Here is a 20690-nt window from a genome sequence, read left to right on the forward strand (position 1 = left end):
CCTGCTCTTTGCTAGTTCCAGCCTGGATCTCTTATGCACAGAAATTGCTCCTGGAGCACTGGGCTTTTTGTGCCAAACCAGCAAATGGATGATTCTTTTAAATCTCTTCTGCATTTGCCAAGCTGAGAATCCCGGTGTCTCCTGGTGAGTGGCTTTGAACTCACTTAGACCTTCACTTAGGTCTTTAGCAGATGAATTTCTCAGAGAAAAATTATTAGTATTTGAATTTACTGACCATTTATGGGGAAGAAATTGTGAGTTATTACCTATTGCCCTGTAAGATGGTGCACTATATCAAGTTGAGTCCAGCAGAACTTTTAAATAAATTCCACTCTCCATTTTTAGAGTTGTGTGTAGTTTTGCATTAAATTATATTAACTGCTGAGTGTGGCTGTGATATGTGTACTGCTCCTTTTAAAAGGGTAAAAATCAGGTTATCAGAAATGGCATGGAGTCATATTTAAAATTCATGTGACAATGATAGAATGGATTTAAAAGCAAGGCAAAATCATAACTTAGAGTTTGCCTGGTGTGCATGAACAACCTTTAAATATTGTGCTAATGTTATAAAAGAGAGGGCAGTAGACTTTAAGAACATATTCTGAAGTTAAATAATGAATTTTGCCTGAGACTGAGCACTGAGTCTGTCTGGAGCCTCGTGTAATTGCTACTGGAAGACTCAATCCCAACCAAGCAGTGCCATGGACTTCATCTAACAGCATTTTTCTGTCTCCAATTTATGTAAATCCAAGTGTCTCCCTGAGTCCTCCCACCTACTAAGGGTTTCATCAGGAAACAACATTATATTAAATACATGGAGTGAGAAATCTGGGGGTTTACTTTCTTTTTTTTTTTTTTTTTAAATTGGTTGCTATTTTAGATTCTTTAAAATATGATACTTAACTTCAACAGAGAGCAGCAAATGTCTGATTATTGCTGCCATCCTGGCCCTGTATCAGAGGCTCTGGCAGATTTAGGATGCAGAAATATTTGCAGTCCTGACTAAATGTTATTCACTGTTTCTTGCTCTTATCAGTCTTCCTCACTATTTCCTTTAATGTATTCCAGAGAGTGTCTGCAATGGAAGAAAATACATTCCAACTTGGAAGTAAAATATATCAGTGTGTCAATCTCCCTTATGAATGAATTGCCTGAGACATTCACATTATAAGAAAGAGGGCTTTAATTATTGCAGCAGCAAGTATGCAAATTAATCTCAATCATTCTTTTAATTTTCTTTCTTTCTTTTTTTCTTCATTTTCTTTCTTCCTTTCTTTCTTTCTTTCTTTTCTTTTCCTTCTCTTCCTTCTTTCTTTCTTTCTCTTCCTTCTTTCTTTCTTTCTCTCTTTCTCTCTTTCCAGATATCCAAACCTGAACAATTACTCAGACATGTCCTATTGCACATTATTGTTCTTTTCCCTGCAAGTCTTTCTGCTGCTAAACGTCAGAGAAAAGCTTTGATCACTGAGGTGTTAAAATCAGTAAGATTCACTTTTGTTTTCAGTTGGAATCACATTAAACTCAACATATATGCTAAAAGGGGCACATATATTCCTTTTTCAGCCTAAATAAAATTTGCTATCAAAATGGACATTTACTTTCTAACAAGACCAGACCTGTGTTTAAGAATTGACTATAAATGCTAATTTTTGGTTCCAGTTTCTCCACTTTCTTTGCTAGGTAGATTGGGGCAATACTTTTTGCAGGAGGAAGAATATTGAATTTTTCTTTATGTTCCTTTGTTCCTTTAAGCCATTCCTGCAGGAGAGGGAGAGTATCAGAGCTATCAAGTCCTTCCCCAAACATAGAAACCCATTTCCCTCATGCCCAGGCCTATAATTGTTCCCTGTGATGCCTCCTACTGAAGATTAATGAAATTTTAATCCTTTTATCTTCTTAAAAAAGAGAAGGTGTGAGAAATCCAACATTAAATAAATAAATAAAACGTGTGGTCCCTTAAGGGCTACACGAGACTTAAGAAAATAGGTAATTTATCCTTTTGTATTGTCTGAATTCAGCTCATCTTTCCCCAGCATAATGTGACCCAGAGCTAAAGGCAGCAGAGGAGAACTGTGCATTGACAAGTTATCCTAAATATCAAGGATTAATATCCAGCTATAAACAGGGAGCCTGGCAAGTCTTCCTAATTGGATTTTTCAGCCCTCCTGCCATGGGCTGCCCTGGTGGGTGAGAGAGCCTGGTGTGCCTTGCCTGGCAGGGAGGTGGAATTCCAGCCTTGTGTGCATCATTTTTCCTTTGCTTTGTGGGTTTTTACAGCTCTATTTTATTGTCACAAGCACTTTCTTTCCCTGCCATCTGTCCCAGGTGAAAGTAAATCAGTGCTCAGGGCTCCAGCCTTGCTGTGCTTTGTTTGGGAATGAATTGATTGGTACCTACTGAAAAATCCACAAATCAAATGCAAAACTGTGGCATGGCTGAGGATTATATAACCAGCCCTGATCAAAAAGAACAGGTTGAACATTAGAAAACACCACGTTTTGAAAAAGTTTAGTTTTTGTCATCAGTCCATTGTTGTTTTATAACAAAACTATAACATCTTACACTTGTTTCATTTGCCTGATCCCCGAGGAGTTCATGTTGCTGCCCCTGCATTCCTCCACATTTGATTTTGCTACAGTTTATTTATCTGATTTGAATTTGGTTTTTTAGTTTTGCAACAGCAAAGCAAAGCTGATGAATATCTGTCTAACCCTCAAATACAGTGTAGGACTGAACATGCCCCTTTTTCTGCATACATCAAAATCCACAGTATTTTACACTTGTAAAGGTTTTTGGATGGGCTGGTTTTGCTCACACTAAAGGGAATAGTTGAGTTTGATTATGGAAGGTGCTTCATCTGCATTTTTGGAGGGTTTGAGGGTCTTCTGCTCACACCAAATCGAGCCCCTAACTTTTCATCCTCATTAACGTCAGGAAAGATTTGGACCTGGATTACTCTTTCATACCCCCTGTAGTTTTCCCATCTGCCTCTCACTGTACTTCTTAAGTAAGACTCACAACAATCTTTGTGACTGGGTGGGTGAAGTGCAGGATTCCTCTTGGATTCTCTGGATATTATGGGAGCAACTGCTCCCTGCCTGTCCCAGGCTTGTGACCACAGCTCTGACCCGAGAAATGGGAAAGCTGGGAAGTGCTCTGGAATCCTGAACTGAAACAGGACAGAAACAGATGAGGCTTCACTGAAGTAAATACAAAAGTATTTTATGAGGAAGCCTTAACCTGGTAAATATGCTGTCCTTTCCCAGCACCTTCAATCCAAGGATTAAAGCATAGTTTTCAGCTATTAATGAATTGAATTTCATGGTACTCTTCTAAAATTTTAAGGCAATAAACCTCCTTGACACTCAGATGGATGAATGTGTAGGGATTAAATGATTTGCTGGCAGAAGTGTCATTTGTCAGCCCCAGACCTGGGAGCAGAGCTCGGGCTCCTATCATGTTACATCTTCCAATTTACCCCTGCTGTGTTATTATAACTCCAATCTTGCTTTAACAGTAACTTTGCCTGTGTTATCTCCGAGCTCAGCTGGTGTTCCTAATCTTTATTTTTTCCTTGGTATATTATTTTCAATCTCAGCCATGGCAGTTGTGTCTCTTCTGTTGCCTCCATGCCTCATTAAAAAGCTCATTCATGCAGGTGCACCACCTGTATTTTTAGTTGAAAACTCTCTGCCCTTGAGGCAATCTTTGTGCTGCCTGACTGTACTTCTGATAGATCCAGTTGTGTGTTATTAGGAGACTGGTATAGCTAAACCCAACAGAAACCAGTCACTGCTATTTTCAGGGTGGGTATAGAATACAGATATTTTTTCTTTTAATTCTGACAGTTAAAAATTCTTGCACTTTCATGTTTTTTCTCTAAACTCTTTCATCCTAAAACATACATAAACATCTTTTCTCGATTGCCTCCTCCTGAATTTGTTCTTTTGTGATTATATAATTCCTATTCTACTTTACTGCTGCCCTTAGTCCAGAACTGGGGCTTGCAGAGACCTCTTTGTTTCTTCATCTTTTCCAGGCCATTATCATTGGTAGATACTGAAACCCACCAACATCATTATCATTACCATTGTGTGTTTTGGAGACAGAAGTGACTGAATTTATTTTCAAAACATTACTTGGTCCAGGTTTTTAATGATGTCTTTTCTGTGTTAACTAGATGCTTTTGTGTGATCTTTGATCTTCTACTTGTTCTAGTAATCTTCCCTCTTTCTTTTCCCAAGGAGTCTGTGGTGATTGTTCATATTTAAACACACACATGTGTGTTTAAATACATACAGGTATTTATATTATTGTATATTCTATGTATTTTATATATGTGTGTGTGTGTGTATTGAGTATTTTCCTTCAAGTCAGTGTCTCAGTATGATGCTAAAAAATCGTGAGAGAAGGATGATGTAGATTAGGGGATGAGATATCAAGTTAGACAGAGGATTCTGACCTTTCTCATTTTTATCCCATCATGGGTGTAGAAAATCAAGATGCTATTCACATTATTCTGGTTATATTTTAGCTTGGACAGCCTGGATTTCTCTACAGAGTCCTGCTGTTTTCTCTAACATGGTCCATTCCTTGCTGCTTGTTCAAAACAGTTGTGTAATCTTGCTATCCATGGTTAGCAATTTGCTGTTTTTCATCCAAGGTAGCTTGGATGTCAGTGCTGGTAGAAGTAATCATTTATTTTTAGCTTCTAAATCCTTTAGGAACGCACAAAGCACCGTAGACATAGAAGATAATAATTTGTCTCCAAAGGTTCCTTATTTTTTATTAATGTTTTGATTTCATATTCTCTCTGTCTGCATATCACTTACTCCCTGAATATGTATTACCAGTGTAATTGATAGTGTGGCTCCTCAGTAACTCTCTTAACTGCTGATTATAGTGGTGACACTGCTCCATTTGAAGGAGCTTTGAGCCTACTCATCGCCCTGGGTGAGTCAGTCCTCACGGGGGATTATTTACAATCCTGGGTCAGGGAGCTTCAAACAAGCCCTCTCGTGTTGCAGGCAGATTTTCTTCTGATCTGAGCAAAATTTTTGCCACATCCTGAATTAACTGCCAGGTAAATGTTGCTTGTTTGCATTGGTTTACCTTCCACAGAGATAAACCCCCCGAAGTTTAACCATTCAATATTCAACAGTGGTTGAGTATTCTCTGTGTGGACCACACTGGGCAAAGGCAGGACAGTGACACACATTCCCATCCCTTTCCCACTCTCACTTTACCCAGGCTCTGTTGTCTGCAGGCTGTTGGGTGCTGCCTCCTTTCCTGGGCTATTATGTAACAGATTCTTTCTTATATTTAGAGCTCGTCCCTCTTGTGAAGAGATCACAGGGTTAATAATAAGCTTAGGGGAGAAGATGACAATCTCCTTTGGGGGGGGTGGAGGGAAAGGGGAGCTCTTGGGTAATTCTTACATGAGCTGCACTAGATTGGGGCAGAGTGATCTGAACGTGTTAATGGTACAAAATCAAATGGAACAGGGAAGATTTTAAGAAAAGAGTGATTTTTTTTTTTTTTTGCATAAACAAAGCCCCAGATTTTGGGGAACATCAGGCAGAATTTGTGTGGGAGATTTTGTGTTGAGAAGTCTGTGGTAGAGACACAGTGCCTATAATCTGGCAAGATTTTCTTTGTAATGTCACAGCTATAAAAGGTGGCAGCTCCTTTTTTTTTTGAGTTGACCTCCTAGCAGTGATTGGAATGTGAACACAGATTTGTTTTTAAATGGGGCTGGGAAATAATTTTAAATGATTTTAGGTGGTGTTTCACAAGTTTGAAATAATTCACTGTACCTTTCAGGACAGGAGGGAGGCTACAGCACTGCAGGCTTGTTGGGAATCAATTCCTAGAGCCTTTGTGAGCAAAAAGAGCTATATATAGCTGCACACTGCAGGCTGTGTGTTCCAGAGGCCCCATGCAAAGCCATATTCCTCATCTCTGGAGTGTTCTTGCTCCTGTGACACACAGGGATCTTCCCTTTGGCTGCCTCAGTAACCTCAGAGGGCACATTGTCAGCAAACCTCCGAGCTGGGAGGGGGGGAAGCTGAGCCAAGGAAGTGGGAGCAGGGAAGCACAGAGATCCCTGTCACTCAAACCTGCCTCTCCCTGGGATCCTGTGGCTCATTCCCACAGTCTGGCATGTGATGGAGCCAGTTTGAGATGCCTCAATATTACCTGACATGGCCTCCAAGTGTTATTCCTCCTATGTTTCATTAGTATTTAGTAGGAGGACATTTGGTTGGTGTTTTACCTCTCCAGGTTTTCTCTTTTTTTAATTATTATTCTTTTTACTCCTTAGAGATGCTACAATTTGCAGCATTTCCTGCTGTAAATAGACCCATATAGAAAGTGGAAGGTGAACTATAAAAGGAAAATGGTTTGGCTTTAGCTTCTGTTGCTACAACTACTCCCCCAGTTCTCTCGGCAGCATCCGAGTGGAAACCTCTCCTTGTCATCTGTGGGCACGATTCTCCCTGTGAATAGACTGTGTGCAGAGAATTTCACCCTGGTGCAGTCCCCTGGGATGCCAGGCCAAGGTGGGAAAGCAAGACATTCCCAAATTTCTCCCCAGACATTGCTCAGCAGGGACACAGTTATCCCATCAGCCCATCCAGACAGGCATTTGAACACATCTTTTGAGCTACAAAGAGCATTGAACTCAACATCGGTGTTTGACATCATTTGCCAAGTTATTGTCAAGGTAATTTCGGTCCCTGTTGGTTTTTTGTCTGTTCAGTCTTTCATGATCTGGCCTTTTAAAAAGGAGACACAGAGGAGAGACAGGACTTGAGATTTCCATGCTCCAGCCTCGAATGTGGAGCTGGATCTGCCACTGTAAAGTGAAGATATCTTTGCATTTTTCCAGCTGAAGAGAGGGTGGATTGTAGGCAAAGGAGAAGAGAAACACTGAGTTCAACACCATGAGGTGCTTTTAGGTCATTAACTGGAGGGTGTAAAGCCATGCTAAATAACTTGTAAATAAATAAGTTCTGCTTATTTATAATAATTTAAGATTAACAATAATCATTTAGGATTAACAATCCTAAGTAGCCATTTTGACCTGTCCAGTCAAATCAAAGTTTGTGCCTTTTTTTTTGGTGGTTTTGTTTTTGTTTTGTTTTTGTTTGTTTGTTTGTTTTGGGGGTTGTGGGTTTTTTTGGGTTTTGGGGGAGGTTGTTTGTTTGTTTGTTTTTGTTGTTTTTTTTTAAATAAAATACTGTATTTAGAGGACTCTCTCTCACCTGCTCTTCATGAATGTGATTACTGAAGATGGAGAGCTGTGGGTTTGGCTGCTGTCTCTTTAGGAAATCTTTTAAACTAGGATTGGAAACAGAATATTTTACAGCCCATGGAAAAACATCTAAAGGCTGCTGTTGTGTCACTCAGGCCAGAACAACCAAAAGCCCTAATGTATTTTATCTTCTGTTCTGTTCCTCAACACTATAAATAATTCAGATCTGTTGGCTTAACTACTACTGGCAACTGTTATTTATTAGGAATGACTGAAATAACTATGTGGCTCAGTAGAACAGAATGCATTAGGGACTTTAATGTGAAACAGGATAGCTGAAAAATGTCGATTATCCTTTCAAGAGAAAACCTAAACCCCTAAACCTGCTGTTATCCTTTGCAACTGTGCAAAGGACAAGTGACAGTGGGAATTAGGATGTGGTCTTTCTGGGTAAGGAAGGGTTTGTACCTCTAAAGAGCACCAGCCTCGTTTATCTCTCTGGCATCTTGATCTGTTGGGCATCAGGATCAGTAATTTTGAATTTGAGGTTCCAATATAATCTTCTCTGTGCCCCACTGTATAATGCTGGAATCTAACAAACGTGGTTATATGTTTGTAAAGTTGTTTTTGAAGGTAATGCATTGTTTTTTCATGTTTGCTTTTCATTTCTTTGTGTTGCAAGTCAGGAAAGAGCAGCAGGATTTTCTGGGATCAGCGCAAGGGAACTGCTGCTCTCTCACTCCATCCCCCCTTCAGGGTTAATTAATAATATCTGGCCTTCTTGGTACTTCATCACTGGTGTTGAAATTGCTTTCCAGAGGTCAATATCATTATCCCTGTTTTGCAGAGGAGCCATTGGAAGGGCTGGGACGAGGCAGGGAATTGGTCTGGCACGGACAGAGCGTGTTCCCGCGCAGGGGCAGGGACTTGGCCGTCCATCACAAGATGTATCACCGTGTAACACCAGAGTGCTTTTGCAAGTCAACTGATTATAAATGGTGCATTTGGAATAAATTTTTTATCACAAAAGAGTTGACATGCAGGACTTGGATGACTAATTATCTAATCTTACATCTGGCATAAACACCCAAGCCATTTGTATGATGGACTGCGTTGCACAGGAGGGAGAAGGAGCGGCAGAACATTCGCTGCTGACTCAGTGCTCGTAAATCTTCCGGGGTGTCTTTTGCCTTAGATTTGATATTTGTTCAATGGGTTGAGAGAAGTGAAGTGATCAAATGTCATTTGGAAATCCTGGCCTGCAGCTTTTATTTTTTTTTTCTCAGTTACCTGAACACAAAGGTTCGAACACGAGCGCAGAGATTTGGGGGGCTGGCCCTGTGGGGTGTTCCTTTGAACGGGCAAATGTGGATTCATCCCCTTCACCCCTTTTTAAAGGAGTCATTTGCCATTTGTTTGCCTTAATGATGATCTGCAGCAGAGCGTGGTGTGTGCTGCTGTGCAGCATTTGGTTCCATTTATTTGAAATTAAGTCATTAACTACAACAGCACAAGGCATTTTTCTTTTTGAAAGTAATCAGCGGACGGGGGTATGTTAATCTGATCCCAAAGAAAAAGATGCTCTGCATCGGGTGATTCTTATTTAACTTGTATTTCTGGACACAGCAGATTTTATGGGATATCCCTTCCAGTTAAGGGAAGTATCAATGAAAGTTTATTTTAAACAGAGAGGAAAAAACAGGACATGAATCAGTGGTAAGGAAAGGATACGCCTGAACCTTTAGGGGCAAAGTGTGCCTGAGGGAACAAAGTTTTCTGCAACATGAACTTTTCTAGATACTGTGTCATTAATATTTTATAGTAAGCAGAGAAATCATCAAAAAATCCAGCTAGGACATAAAATACCTAAAATAAAAAGAATATCTCTAAGTGCTTTCAGAGTGAGCTTGGACACTCTCATTGATTTTAGACAGCATCTCATTTCATCTTGACAAAGTACAGAATTTATAAATTAAATCTGATGTATACTGTGTATGGGTTTATGCTGATGTTGGCACACTTTCAGATGTAAAATTAAATTACTTTTTCCAATAAGGCAGCATAGATTGAAGCACGGATTCCTTTCTTTGCTAATGGAACTAGTAGAAAAGATATTGAATTATGCTGACTTTGGAATTGTGTGAGTGCCAAAGAGAGGAAAATCAATGACATTTTTAATGTCCTGTGGAGCTTTTAAACAGGCCTCTGGTCTGGCAGAGACACTCCCCGTGAGGTAACTGTTGTTGACATTGGTTTTCCAGTGAAAAAAGGTATTTCTGCAGGTAAGCAGCACCTTTGCATCCACGTGGCTTCATCCCAAGTGGGCAGTGCCTGGGTTTTGGAGCGTCAGAAGACTCTGGTGACACAGAGTGTGTGTCACTGAAACCCTGAGCAGAGAATGTGCTGTGCAAACATGCAGCCTAATCCCTGTAGAACAATGACAACAAAAACCAGAAGGATCTTTTCTCTCAGTTTAAATCCCTGGAAGTCACATGAGTGGGTAATACAATAAATTATCTTTGTTTTGATTAATTAATGATAGGGTGAATACAAATTTATTTTTATTATGTGTTCACATTTACAAAGCTGAATACTAAAGATCTAAGTTTTATAATCAATGTCCATCATATATGTGGCTTGCTGGTATATTTTAAATTTTACAATGATAATTTTGTAAAAGGTATTTATGGCAGTAATTAAAATTCTGTGGAATAATATCCAATTCCTCAGAATCTTGCTCCTCCAATAGAAAAGGTTCTGATTTAGATAGTGGCAAATTGCTATATAGGTACATCCTTAGCATCTCAGTATTGTACCAGAGGTTCATGGATTGTGGTTCATTTTTCCTGCATTCCTTCAAAGTCCAGGTTTTCCTTTCTTTTAATAACAGGTGGATATAATCCTGTGAAGGGCTCAAATCCTGGAATATAATTTTCAACAACAAACTTCTATCTTCAATTCTTTGATGTAATGAAGAAAACCATCATACAGTCACTTCTGGGAATTCAATTTCTTGCAGTAATTTGGCTTTCAGCCCCTGGGAGATTCATCTTGGGTTCTTAAGGGTTGTTGGTGTTACAGTCGGTGACTTCTGTCATTTTAAAAGCTGCCACGGCATCAGCTCCTGAGATTGGAATATAAGTAACCTCAGAACTGCCATATTGTGAGGATGAGTGAGAGAAATGATAGAATTAGGTTTCAAAGATAACACAGGGGCAATCTCTTCAGCAGAACAGCTCTGTAAGAGCTGGTTTATGTGGTTTGGATTCTTCTCAGTTCACCCCTTCGGTGTCAATGCTGCTTTATTGGCAGTCATTAAATCCCAAAGAGTGCTCTGTGGTCAGCAAGCATTTATTTTTTAGATAAACACTGCCCTTCATGACATTGGACCTCATCAAAGAGACAAAGGTGACCTTTTTATTTTCTCTTGCTTACATTTTGTTCGCTTTATGTACTGTCATGTGGACTTCCCCCTCTGGAGGGAGGAAAGACTGACTTGCTAAGCAGCAGAACATGGAGAAATACCAGTAGCATCATTCCAACTTTGTTTCACATCTCAATCCAGCTGTTGCAGATGTTATCTGATGAGCAGTGCTCCTCTGGTTTGGGTTTTTTTTTTTAACATCCAGTTAAGACAGACTTAACTACAGGAAATATCTATATAAACTTAGTCTAGAATATATCAGTGAACACAATGCAAAAGGTTAAATATTTGATAAACACAGTGTCTGTATAGACATGAGCATGGTAAACACATCAGAAAGAGTGTATTTTTTAATGCTTGTGTATTATATTTCTGTTGCTTACAACTGTCAGCACAAGGACAGGATGGTTTTGAATGTGACCAGGCAGCTGTCTCTGGGAAGCCTATAGATAGCAGCTTCCTTGGGTGGCACGTTTTCAGCTCCTTCAAACAGATTTATCAAGCATCTTTACTGTCTCAACACTGCCAGCTCAAATGACTTCTCAAGGAGCTTTGGTTATGCAAGCTTTTAGAAGGTGCATTGTTTTTTCTATTTGTTTCTTTTTCTGTGTGTGCGCGCTGGGGTTTTTTTTAGTAACTCACTGCAGCAGCTAAAATCCAGTGCAGGGTTTCACCATGTGTTAGGAAAAAAACCCTCCACTCTGTTTGTCCACCGTGACCAGGCTTTAAATAAGCATCACAACTTTCCCCAGCTGTGCAGAGCAGCAGAACAGCAACGGGTCAGAGCCACGCTCTGAGTGAGGAGAGGAGATCCTGCCGAGACAGGAGCTGGAAATAGCATCTGCTTGGCAGAATTAGAGGATACATCCATAATCATTCTGGGGTCTTGGACTGCCTCACAAAACATTCCTCTCTGAGTCCTGGGTGACCTAGAGGAGTTAGGAGACAAACAGAAGCCCCTCAGCTGGCTCCATGTCCTTCTGGAAGGCCATGGAAACAGGGGGTGGATGAAGGGAGGGCTGGGTAAACAGCCAAAGGACCTTCCCAGAGAATTCTCTGCTGCAGTTCACAGCATGGGAACTTTCAATAATAAAGGCTGTAGAGGCTTCTTCAAAGAGCTTCCAGGCTGGATCCGAAGCTCCATCTGGAAGAAGTCTCATGAGACTTGGGAGTGTTTTGTAAATAGAGGCTGGGGACAAATGAGGTTTTACTTAAATTGAACCTGGCAAAACTTGCTTTCTAACAAGAACTTGTAACAGGCCACAGGAACAGAAGTGTTTCCTAAACTTTATCCCTGCTGTAATGTCTTTTGGAAAGGGTGCAGTTAGCTTGTCATCCCTACAAAGTCTTTTACTAGCACAGTAAATTATAGGGCTTTGGGGAATGTGCTGTACTTGGCTCTTTTCGGGTCATGTTCTTGGTCTTGGCCTGCTGTGTGAAACCAAACACGCTGCTTTATCCTGTTTGCCTGTGGATTTTTGTGCTTCAGCAGATTGAATAGCATTTCTATTTAAATCATGCTTCATTCTAACTGAAACAATTGCTGTTCTGTAGTGTCAGGGGATTCTTGAGGTAACAGGAACACTGTATGTTTTGTGATTTACTGACCGGTTTGGCCTTTGAAAGCCCCAGTATGTTTCGGTCCATTTTCCTGGCTTTGTTTGGGTTGGTGATGCCTCATCAGTGACTCCAGACCATGACAGTGTTCATGTTTTCAGCACTGGTGGCCCTCGTTGGGTATTTTGCTCAGGAGCAGTCCCATGTCTGCAGCATCAACAGATCCAGAACATCAGCATCACTGAGTTTAAGGACTTGCTTGTGTGGTTTTCCCCTTTTGAGATGCATCAGCTTTTGTAGGAATGTGTTGGTGTGGTGCAGCTCTTGCTGCCCACGAGTTATCAGCTACCTCAGACTGAACCTGCCTCTCTCAAGCTGTTGTTTGCCTGTGTGTTCCATTTAGCACTTCTGGCAGCATCTGAGAACAGAGAACAGATAAAAAAGTATGAAAGGTCCATAAATCTTCTACAGATTGAAAATATCTCCCACTCTCATCTTGATATTTTTCACTTCAGTTGTGCTCTTATCAAGAAATTCCAGAGTACTTTATGAACACTGAATTAAGCTTTCTACAGCCTTCCTCCCTCTCCTCCTCTCCCCAAGGAAATGACATTATCATCCCTTGTTTGTAGATGAGGAATGAAGGTCTGAGTGGTGAAGTGACTCGTCCAAGGTCAGTGGCACAGCTATGAATAGACAAAGGCATTTTAGCTCTCAGCTCTCTGCTAAACAAGATCGTGCCCTCCCGGTTCCAATTTGTCAAACTTAATGACTAATAGCATTTGAGCATCTAGAATGTGGCAGAAGAATTTATTTTCAGCAGGTAGTCCCTAGTTGTGCCAGCAGCAGGATGCAAGGCTCCTCCAGTCCCCCACGGATCCTGTCTGCCCAGAGTAGGGGTTGTTGCTGTTTGTTTGGGATGCTGTAGGTGCTCACGTGAGGAAAACAAAGATCCCAGACCTCAGTCTTCATTTGTCTTGGTGGAACAGTAATGAAGTGTCCTGAGAGTGGTTTGATTTCAACAGCTACGTTAAAAGGAGTAAAAACCCTCCAGTGCAGTCTGCTGCACCTGAAGGGGAAAAGTAATTCAACTAAAGTCCTCCCAGGAGCCAAGGACAAGAAGTAAATTTTGAGTTGAGCTAATCAGGAAGAGGAAGTCATCTGTCTGCATCTGGTCACTTCCCTGCTTACATGGCACAGCCCTGTAACAGCCACATAAGAAGCTTTGTGATCAACAAATGTCAAGGCCAATTAATTCCTGGGCCAGCAGCTGTTATTATTAGGACTAAGAGTGGCCAGACATAGAAGGAAAGCCTTCAGCTGATTTATTTTCTCTACCTTTCCCATCAACATTGATCAGCTGCTCAAACCCTGGCGGTGAATTCCCATGCAGTAAGAATTTTAAATTTGCCATCTCTCTTTCTTTTAGTAGGAGAGCTTAGATTAGATTTAGAGCACAGAAGAATAGCTCAGAAAAGTCGTTTAGAAAGTCTTCCCCTCTTTAATGCTATCAGGATGGAGCAGAGTTGTGTGTTAAGCTGGTAACATAATAATATGTGGGCTGAGTTAAACCCACCTCAGACTGTTTTTCTCAAACTTAATTGATGGAAACAGCCCACTTTTAGGCTTGATTTATTACCTTACCAGAGTTATTCCAGGACTGCTGCAATGCAACTGTGGGTGTTCTAAACACACCTACGCTGCCAGAGAATCAGGAAGGATGTACTTAAAATCCTCTAATTTATCTAATAACATCTTTAGCAGCTTTTTGTGTAGGTTCAGCATTGTAATGGAAATGCAGTCTCTGGCTGGCTAAAGAGCTGCTGTGTGGAATTCTGGCACTGGCTGTGGGGACATGTAAATAGCACTTGGAGCTGATTGGGGAAGTTCTCTGTCCAGCTCCATGACCCTGTAAATGCACCTTTCAATTGTGTCATCTGTCACTGTGGTTAAAATAATATCTAAAGTTTCAGATATGAGTGTTCACGACTCTGGATCTTCATAGATGTGGCTGTCCCACCTTCCAACCCCAGGCAGAGCAGAGTTTCCTACGTCAGGGATATTTCTTCTCTGCTGTTCAGGTCCCAAGTCTCTATTTTAGCAACAGTTGTTGCTCCAGTTCTTAACCAGGTTGCCTCTTTGCCCATCAGGGAGGGATTGTTTGTAAGGGACACACAACAAGTTTTGTTTTCCTAAAAAGTTCCAGCCCTGAGCTGGTCAGGGTAAGCCGTGGACTGGCAAAGCAGCTCAGGTTCCTGTGGTGTTGATCACTGCTGACATCATTATTCTATCCCAGGCATTCTATTCCCTTTTTTTGTAACATGGGAATCACATGTAACATGACCAGAAACCAGCCTCACCACTCTGGAGTTTTTGGGCTAATAACAGACCTGAAAAACCTGCCCTTTTTGAGTGGAATAAAGGCAGAAAAGCCAGGGAATCAGCTCCTACCCGCGCCACAAGTAACGGAGGTCCCGCTGGGTTTTCCTGCTGTTGATCCCGGGCATTGCTGTGGGTAAAGAGGATCAGAGTGCCCGTGCTGTGCTGGGCAGAGCCATCCTGAGGCAGCTGATTTCCCCAGCAGCCGAGGTTCATTAGCGCTGCCGAGTGCTGCGTGAGCGGAATGCTCGGCTCTGATTCCAGGGAAGGCTCCTGCACGGGGTGGGAACGTGGTGTGAGTGGCTCTGCAGCACTTCAAGGGCCAGCACTGGTCTCATGGACAGTGCTGGGCAAAGCTATTCATTGCTAATCTTATACTGAAATCATTTCTAGATAAGTTGAATGGTAAACAATGAGGGCTGGAGGGCTTACCCTGTGTGTGTATTCTAACTCTGTTGCATAATCTGACTGTAGCAGCATTTGGCACCAAGAATCTGGAAAACTTGGTGGCAAAATGGCTTCTCAAAACAACCCAAGTGTAGCAATCCTGCCTTTTTTTTTTTCCCTGGAATTCAGATTCCCTCTGAAGCTACAGCACATGGGAAAGTTTGGGGGGCTTTTCCTGGGCAGTGAACCAGCTGTGAATGGAAGTGACAGTCACCACGTGCTCCTCAGGCTCCAGAACGAAGCCTGATGGGTCCAGTTCTGTGTGTAGAAGTTTTCCTGCTCTGGATTTGGTTGGAATGATGTGTCTAGTTAACATCCCCTCTCCAACCATACTAAGAACATCCCAACAGACTTACTGGGCACAAGCAGGAGGAGTAGGCTCAGGAAGTGCATATGCTCATTGCCTGTTCCCTGGACTTCTGACATGGAATTCTCTTGCTGATGGACAGTTTCTGAGACTGAAATTGGCTCCTGTGACAGGAGAAATGTCTCATGGAGGACACCAATTGTATCTATGGAAACTGGAAATTTCAGGCTGTGTCAGGAGACACCTGGAGAAGTTCAGGCTGACCAATGGGAAATACAAAGTCATACATAAATTAAGAGGTATTAAACTCCTCTGGAATGAGAGGATGTACATTAAAGTGGCCTTGGTTTGCTATAGATTAATTAATCTTGGGAGATACCAGGTTTAATTAAGATACAGTGAGTTAGAGCCACTTCACTTTGGATAGAGATCATTCACAAGGGAAATTTTTAACCTTATGCACACCAACATCATGCCTCCTATGGCTCAGCCTTAACTTTCAGTGCCCCTTGGAGAGGCCTTGGACACTGAAATCTGAGGACTTCGAATTCTGACTCCAGTTCTTAGGAGAAACTGGACAGACTGGGCTAAAGATAAAAGTGTATAATGCACGTGTAGAAAACGTGTGGTAAACCAGGGTCGTGTGACAGGCTCTGCAGGGGGGCTCAAGTCCAGATTTGAAAAGCATTTAAATAGAGGTTATGAAATGGACCATTAAAACTTAAGTAACAGGGAACATAAGAGTGAAAGGGGGTTACCAAAATCCATAGGGTGAGTCTGAGGTCTTGCTGCAGGGTCGTGGTGCTGTCTGGTAGAGAAGAGTCTTGGTGAAAACTAGTTCTGTGTTTCCCTGACTGCGAGTGACCTCCCTGGATCAGATTAAAACCTCTCCTGGTGTGTCTCTCTTTTTCTTTTCCAGCAATTGCCCCTCATTTTTGGCCGCTGCTTTAGCAAGAGCAACCTCAGACGAGGTCCTGCAGAGCGACCTCTCGGCGCATTTCCTACCAAAGCGCGTGGACAACGCGGACGGGATCATACGTAAGTGCCTCCCGGGGGGGGTCTGGCACTGCCACTGCACACTGGAACACTCTGCAGAGAATTCAGAGGTTTTTAAGGTCAGCTCTGGCTTCAGTGATCCATCTTGTCTGACCACCTGAATTTCATTAATTCCTCAAATTAGTTCCTCCTACCAGCCAGCTAAATGAAGTTGGGCTGGATTTCTGGTAGAGGAATATCCCTCACTGATGTAAAAAGATTAATGGAGAATTCCCTACCACTCTGATACAGGCAGTGACTAATTTCTTGGTCAAAGCTTTCTCATTTTGAAATAACTCCTTCCTTTTAAGTGCACCTTCATGGCTGTGTCTGATGGCCCTGAGTTTCTTTATCAGCACTTTAGACCATGTGGTTCTGCTGGCAAGTGCTAGTTGTCCTCCCTCATCCTTGGAGCAAAGTCAAATATATGTGGGAAGAGAGAATTTAATTCTGAATTATTTCAGCCAGTGTAGTTTTTACTATGGCTTGAATTTTTTTTTATACAGTTTTAGCAAAAGATAGTATAAAGAGATCTCAGGATTAAAAGGGGGAAAAAAAATTCCTTTCCCTCATTTATCTTTGTTGGCTAAGAAGATTTTTGCAGCATCCAGCTCAAGGTCATGCACCTGAAATCATTTCAGGACTCTGCTGGCCTAAATAACCTTGAAAAAATGCTGGGTTGCTCGTTACAACAAAGAACAATGTTTCTCACATGTATTGACAGGAATTCTGTCATTTGATCTTGAAAATACAGTCACTAAACCACTTTGTCCATTCCTTCCTTTTTTGATTAAAAAAAAAAAAGTGAATTATTCTGGGGGTAAGGAGGATCTATAAATCTGGCTCTTCAAAAAGGAAGATTCAGCTGCATTCCCCAGAGGCCTTTGGAAACCTGAGAAACAGAAAAACATGCTCTGGGTTCCCTTTCTGTAGGTATTGCTGCCTCCTCCTGCTGAGCAGGTAAATGGAATAGATTTGTCATTGTTCTGACTGAGCAGCCTTCATTAATTTCGAATTGAGATCTCTGAGATGTGCATAAATATTTGACAGTCTCCAAGGAAATGTTGACTAAGCCTCCACATAGAATATCTAAAGAATTCAACAAAAAAAAAAAAAGAAAAAGAAAAAGGAAAAAAAACCCACCACAGAACCCTCACACCTACAGAAATTGCCACTCAAATATATCTGAGCCTGGAAGACAGATGCAAACGTAGATTGAGATGGGAACAGACTGGAGCAGGCACTAAGAATAGCACTCCAGATGCAGTTTGTTGAGGTGAATTGTCATGATGAAGGTACTTGGAAATCAAATATACCTTTACTGATGCAATGTGAAAAGTTAAATTGAGAAGCTAAAGGGCAGAGGAAGAGAGAGAACATCTTCTGGCCCATAGCAGAGCAAAGGTTTCATACAAACCCTGCAATTTCAAATAATATGCCATAAATGATAATTTTTCCAAAGAGAACATGAGCTCAAGTGATCACAGAATTAGAGCCACAGAGTGGTTGGGGTTGGAAGGGACCTTAAAGGTCACCCCCTGCCACGGACAGGGATGCCACTCACCAGACCAGGTTGCTCCAGGCTCCATCCAACCTGGCCTTGGACACTTCCAGGGATGGGGCAGCCCCAGCAGAACCAGGGCTCCATCAGTGCTTCATCACCTGGTGGTGGAAGGTTTGGCCAAGAAAACCAGAACAAAACTGGGGGAATTGGGCAGGACTGAAGATTTCATTGCAAAACTCCATCCTAGTGAGCCTTCCTAGGGGAGTCCCTTGAGAAACCCAGGTAGGAAGTTAGAGGAGACCTGCCCTCACTGGTGCCACACAGGGAGACTGTCATGCTTTGAAAGAAAGCAGAGGAAACTGCAGCAGGGGATAAAAATGGGAGTTCTACATCTGGAAGTTTTGTGCTCAGAGTTCACTGTGCCCTGATGCTGTTTGTGAAACCAGGCTGAATTCAGCTGGCTGGTTTTAATATCCACTTCTGTCAGTGTTTCTTATGAACCCAGGAAGATTTTTACTCTGTGTAATACAAGGCGACATTTACCTGATTTGCCTCAAGTTTGAATTTGCCAGAAGACAAAAAAAAAAGCAATTTCAAATTTCTTTAGTGGCACATTTCACTTGGAGAATTGCAACGTGACAAATCATGGCACAGACTCAGGGGTGGTAAAAGCAGTCATGGGTGTGCTGGTGGAAGGGAAATTAGAAGCTTCCTGAAAGAAGAGGGCAAATCTTAAATGAAGGAAAACTGTTTTGAGTCCACAAATGTAGGAGTGCAAGAATATGGGCTTGTTATATTTGGGGTGACTGTGTGTCTTTGGATATCAAGAACAGAATCTGAGTCACAGGCCATGACTGACTCTTCCAGTTGGAGAGGAGCAAGAGAGTTTCCATGAGAACTGAAGGATGCTGGATTTCTGTTTTGAAAGGTCAGGTGAAGGACCTTTAGTTTTGGGTTGTTGTGTGGAGGTAGATAATCACGTGGAAGTTTGGCATTGTTAAGGAACCACCAAAGGAGGCTGGATGGTAGTGACTCTGGGACATGGTGGTGATATCTAAAATACCTAAAATATCCAGCAGACATCACAAAGCAAATCACACCATCCCATTCCCCAGCCCTTCCAGGGACTGGGAGATGGGATTACTGCAGCCAAGACACAAAGGGACCATTGACTAGTTGGAAACTGGAGTTCCCAGATTAAGGAAAACCTTGGCCATTGGCCTGATGACAAGTCTATAAATGTGGGTTCTGACCCCTGTTGTCAAACTGTCCGTGTTTTCAAGAGAAGTCATAAAATATGGTGCTAAAAATCAGGATCTAATTCCTGGTATTCTTTCTACCCTGATTTTACCCTAAGAGTCAGTCTCTGGGAACAATAGTGCCTGAGCTGGCTTTCCCACCAGCTGTGGTGCAGTGAAGCACCACTTCCAACCTTGGGGACTGTGGAGCAGCAGGAGGGAAATGAGATTCTCCGTGACACAACCGCAGTGACAGCTGAGTCAGCTCTGGCTCAGGGCAGCAACTTAACAATTGATGAGTAATTTCCAGCTGTGAGGGGGCGGGTTAACCATTGTGGGTTAACCATTGTGGGCCTTTCTGCTTTAACCTCAAGAGCAATTACTGACAATGCCAACACTCCATATATCCCCACTGGGAAGGGTGTTGAGGATCTGAGCACAGCCAGTGGGTTCACTCCTGTCCTCCCTCAGAGTAACACCGTGACACTGTGAGGTGGAGCAGCCACGTGACATTCACATGGACCCCGACACGGACCCCACTGCCCTTCATCTCTGCCCAGAAATGGAGGAGCAAGTCTGGGGCCTTCCCTCTGGAAAATATCATTTGGACACGTCAGGCTGTACGTGCTCCCTCTTCAAATACATTACCCAGGAAAGGGTTTCTGGTGGCTCTGGTGAGAGCTGGACAGGTGGTGTGAGGAACTGGTGCCTGTTACTGGTGGGATCAAGAAGCTAAGACTCCTGTTAGTCATGGGTACAGTGTATTTCCAGCTTCATGGCTGCTCAGTAGATTAAACTGGAACCAACTCATAATCAACAGAGCTGGGAATGTATCTTGTTCCTAAAGGCCTTGGCTCCCTGGTCACTGTAGCCCACATTTTGTGTAGGCCTAGGTCAGAAATTAGTAAATGCTGCTTTTAGGCTCTTCACAGAATTCCTGTGAACCAAGAGATGCTGTAACACTCCCCTCTCCTCCCTGCATTTGAGCCCCTCCTCCTCCAGGAATGATTGGCACTCATGGATTGCTGCCTTCAGCTTTGAAGATCTCTGCCTTTGGTGAAGGATCATGAACAAAGAGATTTTGATGTGTTCAGCTCTGATTACTTCCTGTTTTCCTGCCCTGAATTTCAGAACAAATGTCAAGTGCCTGAGTTTTCACATTTTAAAATGCCTATTTCTCAGGAGTGACAGTTCAGCATTTTCCTAAATTTGAGACCTTTATGGTTTTCTCACTTGCTCATGCAGATTTCTTTGACACATCATTGTCGGGAGTATGGAAATAATAAGAAATCTGGAAATAACTGAGGCAGCACCTGAGTTGTGCAATGCTGAAAGTGTGCACTGCCAGAACACCTTGAAGTAATACTGCTAATTTCTGTAGATTGTTTCCACTGCTCTGCCTCGGCTCTGCAGTGAAATGGTGTTTAGAATAGAGAATTGGGTCCCAAACCAATCTCTCATTGTTATGGATGGTGGGTTTTGTACGTGCCATGACAAAGTCCTTGTCAGAGCTGCACCACCCTGGGCAGAGTGGCACGGGGGGA

The 20690-nt window shown here is 42.2% G+C and overlaps 1 protein-coding gene across 1 annotated transcript in view; it reads left to right on the forward strand.

Moving 5' to 3' along the window:
* PPM1E (protein phosphatase, Mg2+/Mn2+ dependent 1E) overlaps positions 1–20690 on the forward strand; it is a 63472-nt gene that overhangs the window by 35148 nt on the left and 7634 nt on the right. Inside the window, exon 2 of the mRNA XM_029961299.1 lies at positions 16225–16407. Coding sequence (XP_029817159.1) covers positions 16225–16407 — 183 coding nt within the window. The remainder of the gene's footprint in view (positions 1–16224; positions 16408–20690) is intronic.

Source organism: Manacus vitellinus, unplaced genomic scaffold (assembly GCF_001715985.3).
Source record: "Manacus vitellinus isolate BGI_N305 unplaced genomic scaffold, ASM171598v3 scaffold_32_pilon, whole genome shotgun sequence".
NCBI classification, from domain to species: Eukaryota; Metazoa; Chordata; class Aves; order Passeriformes; family Pipridae; genus Manacus; species Manacus vitellinus.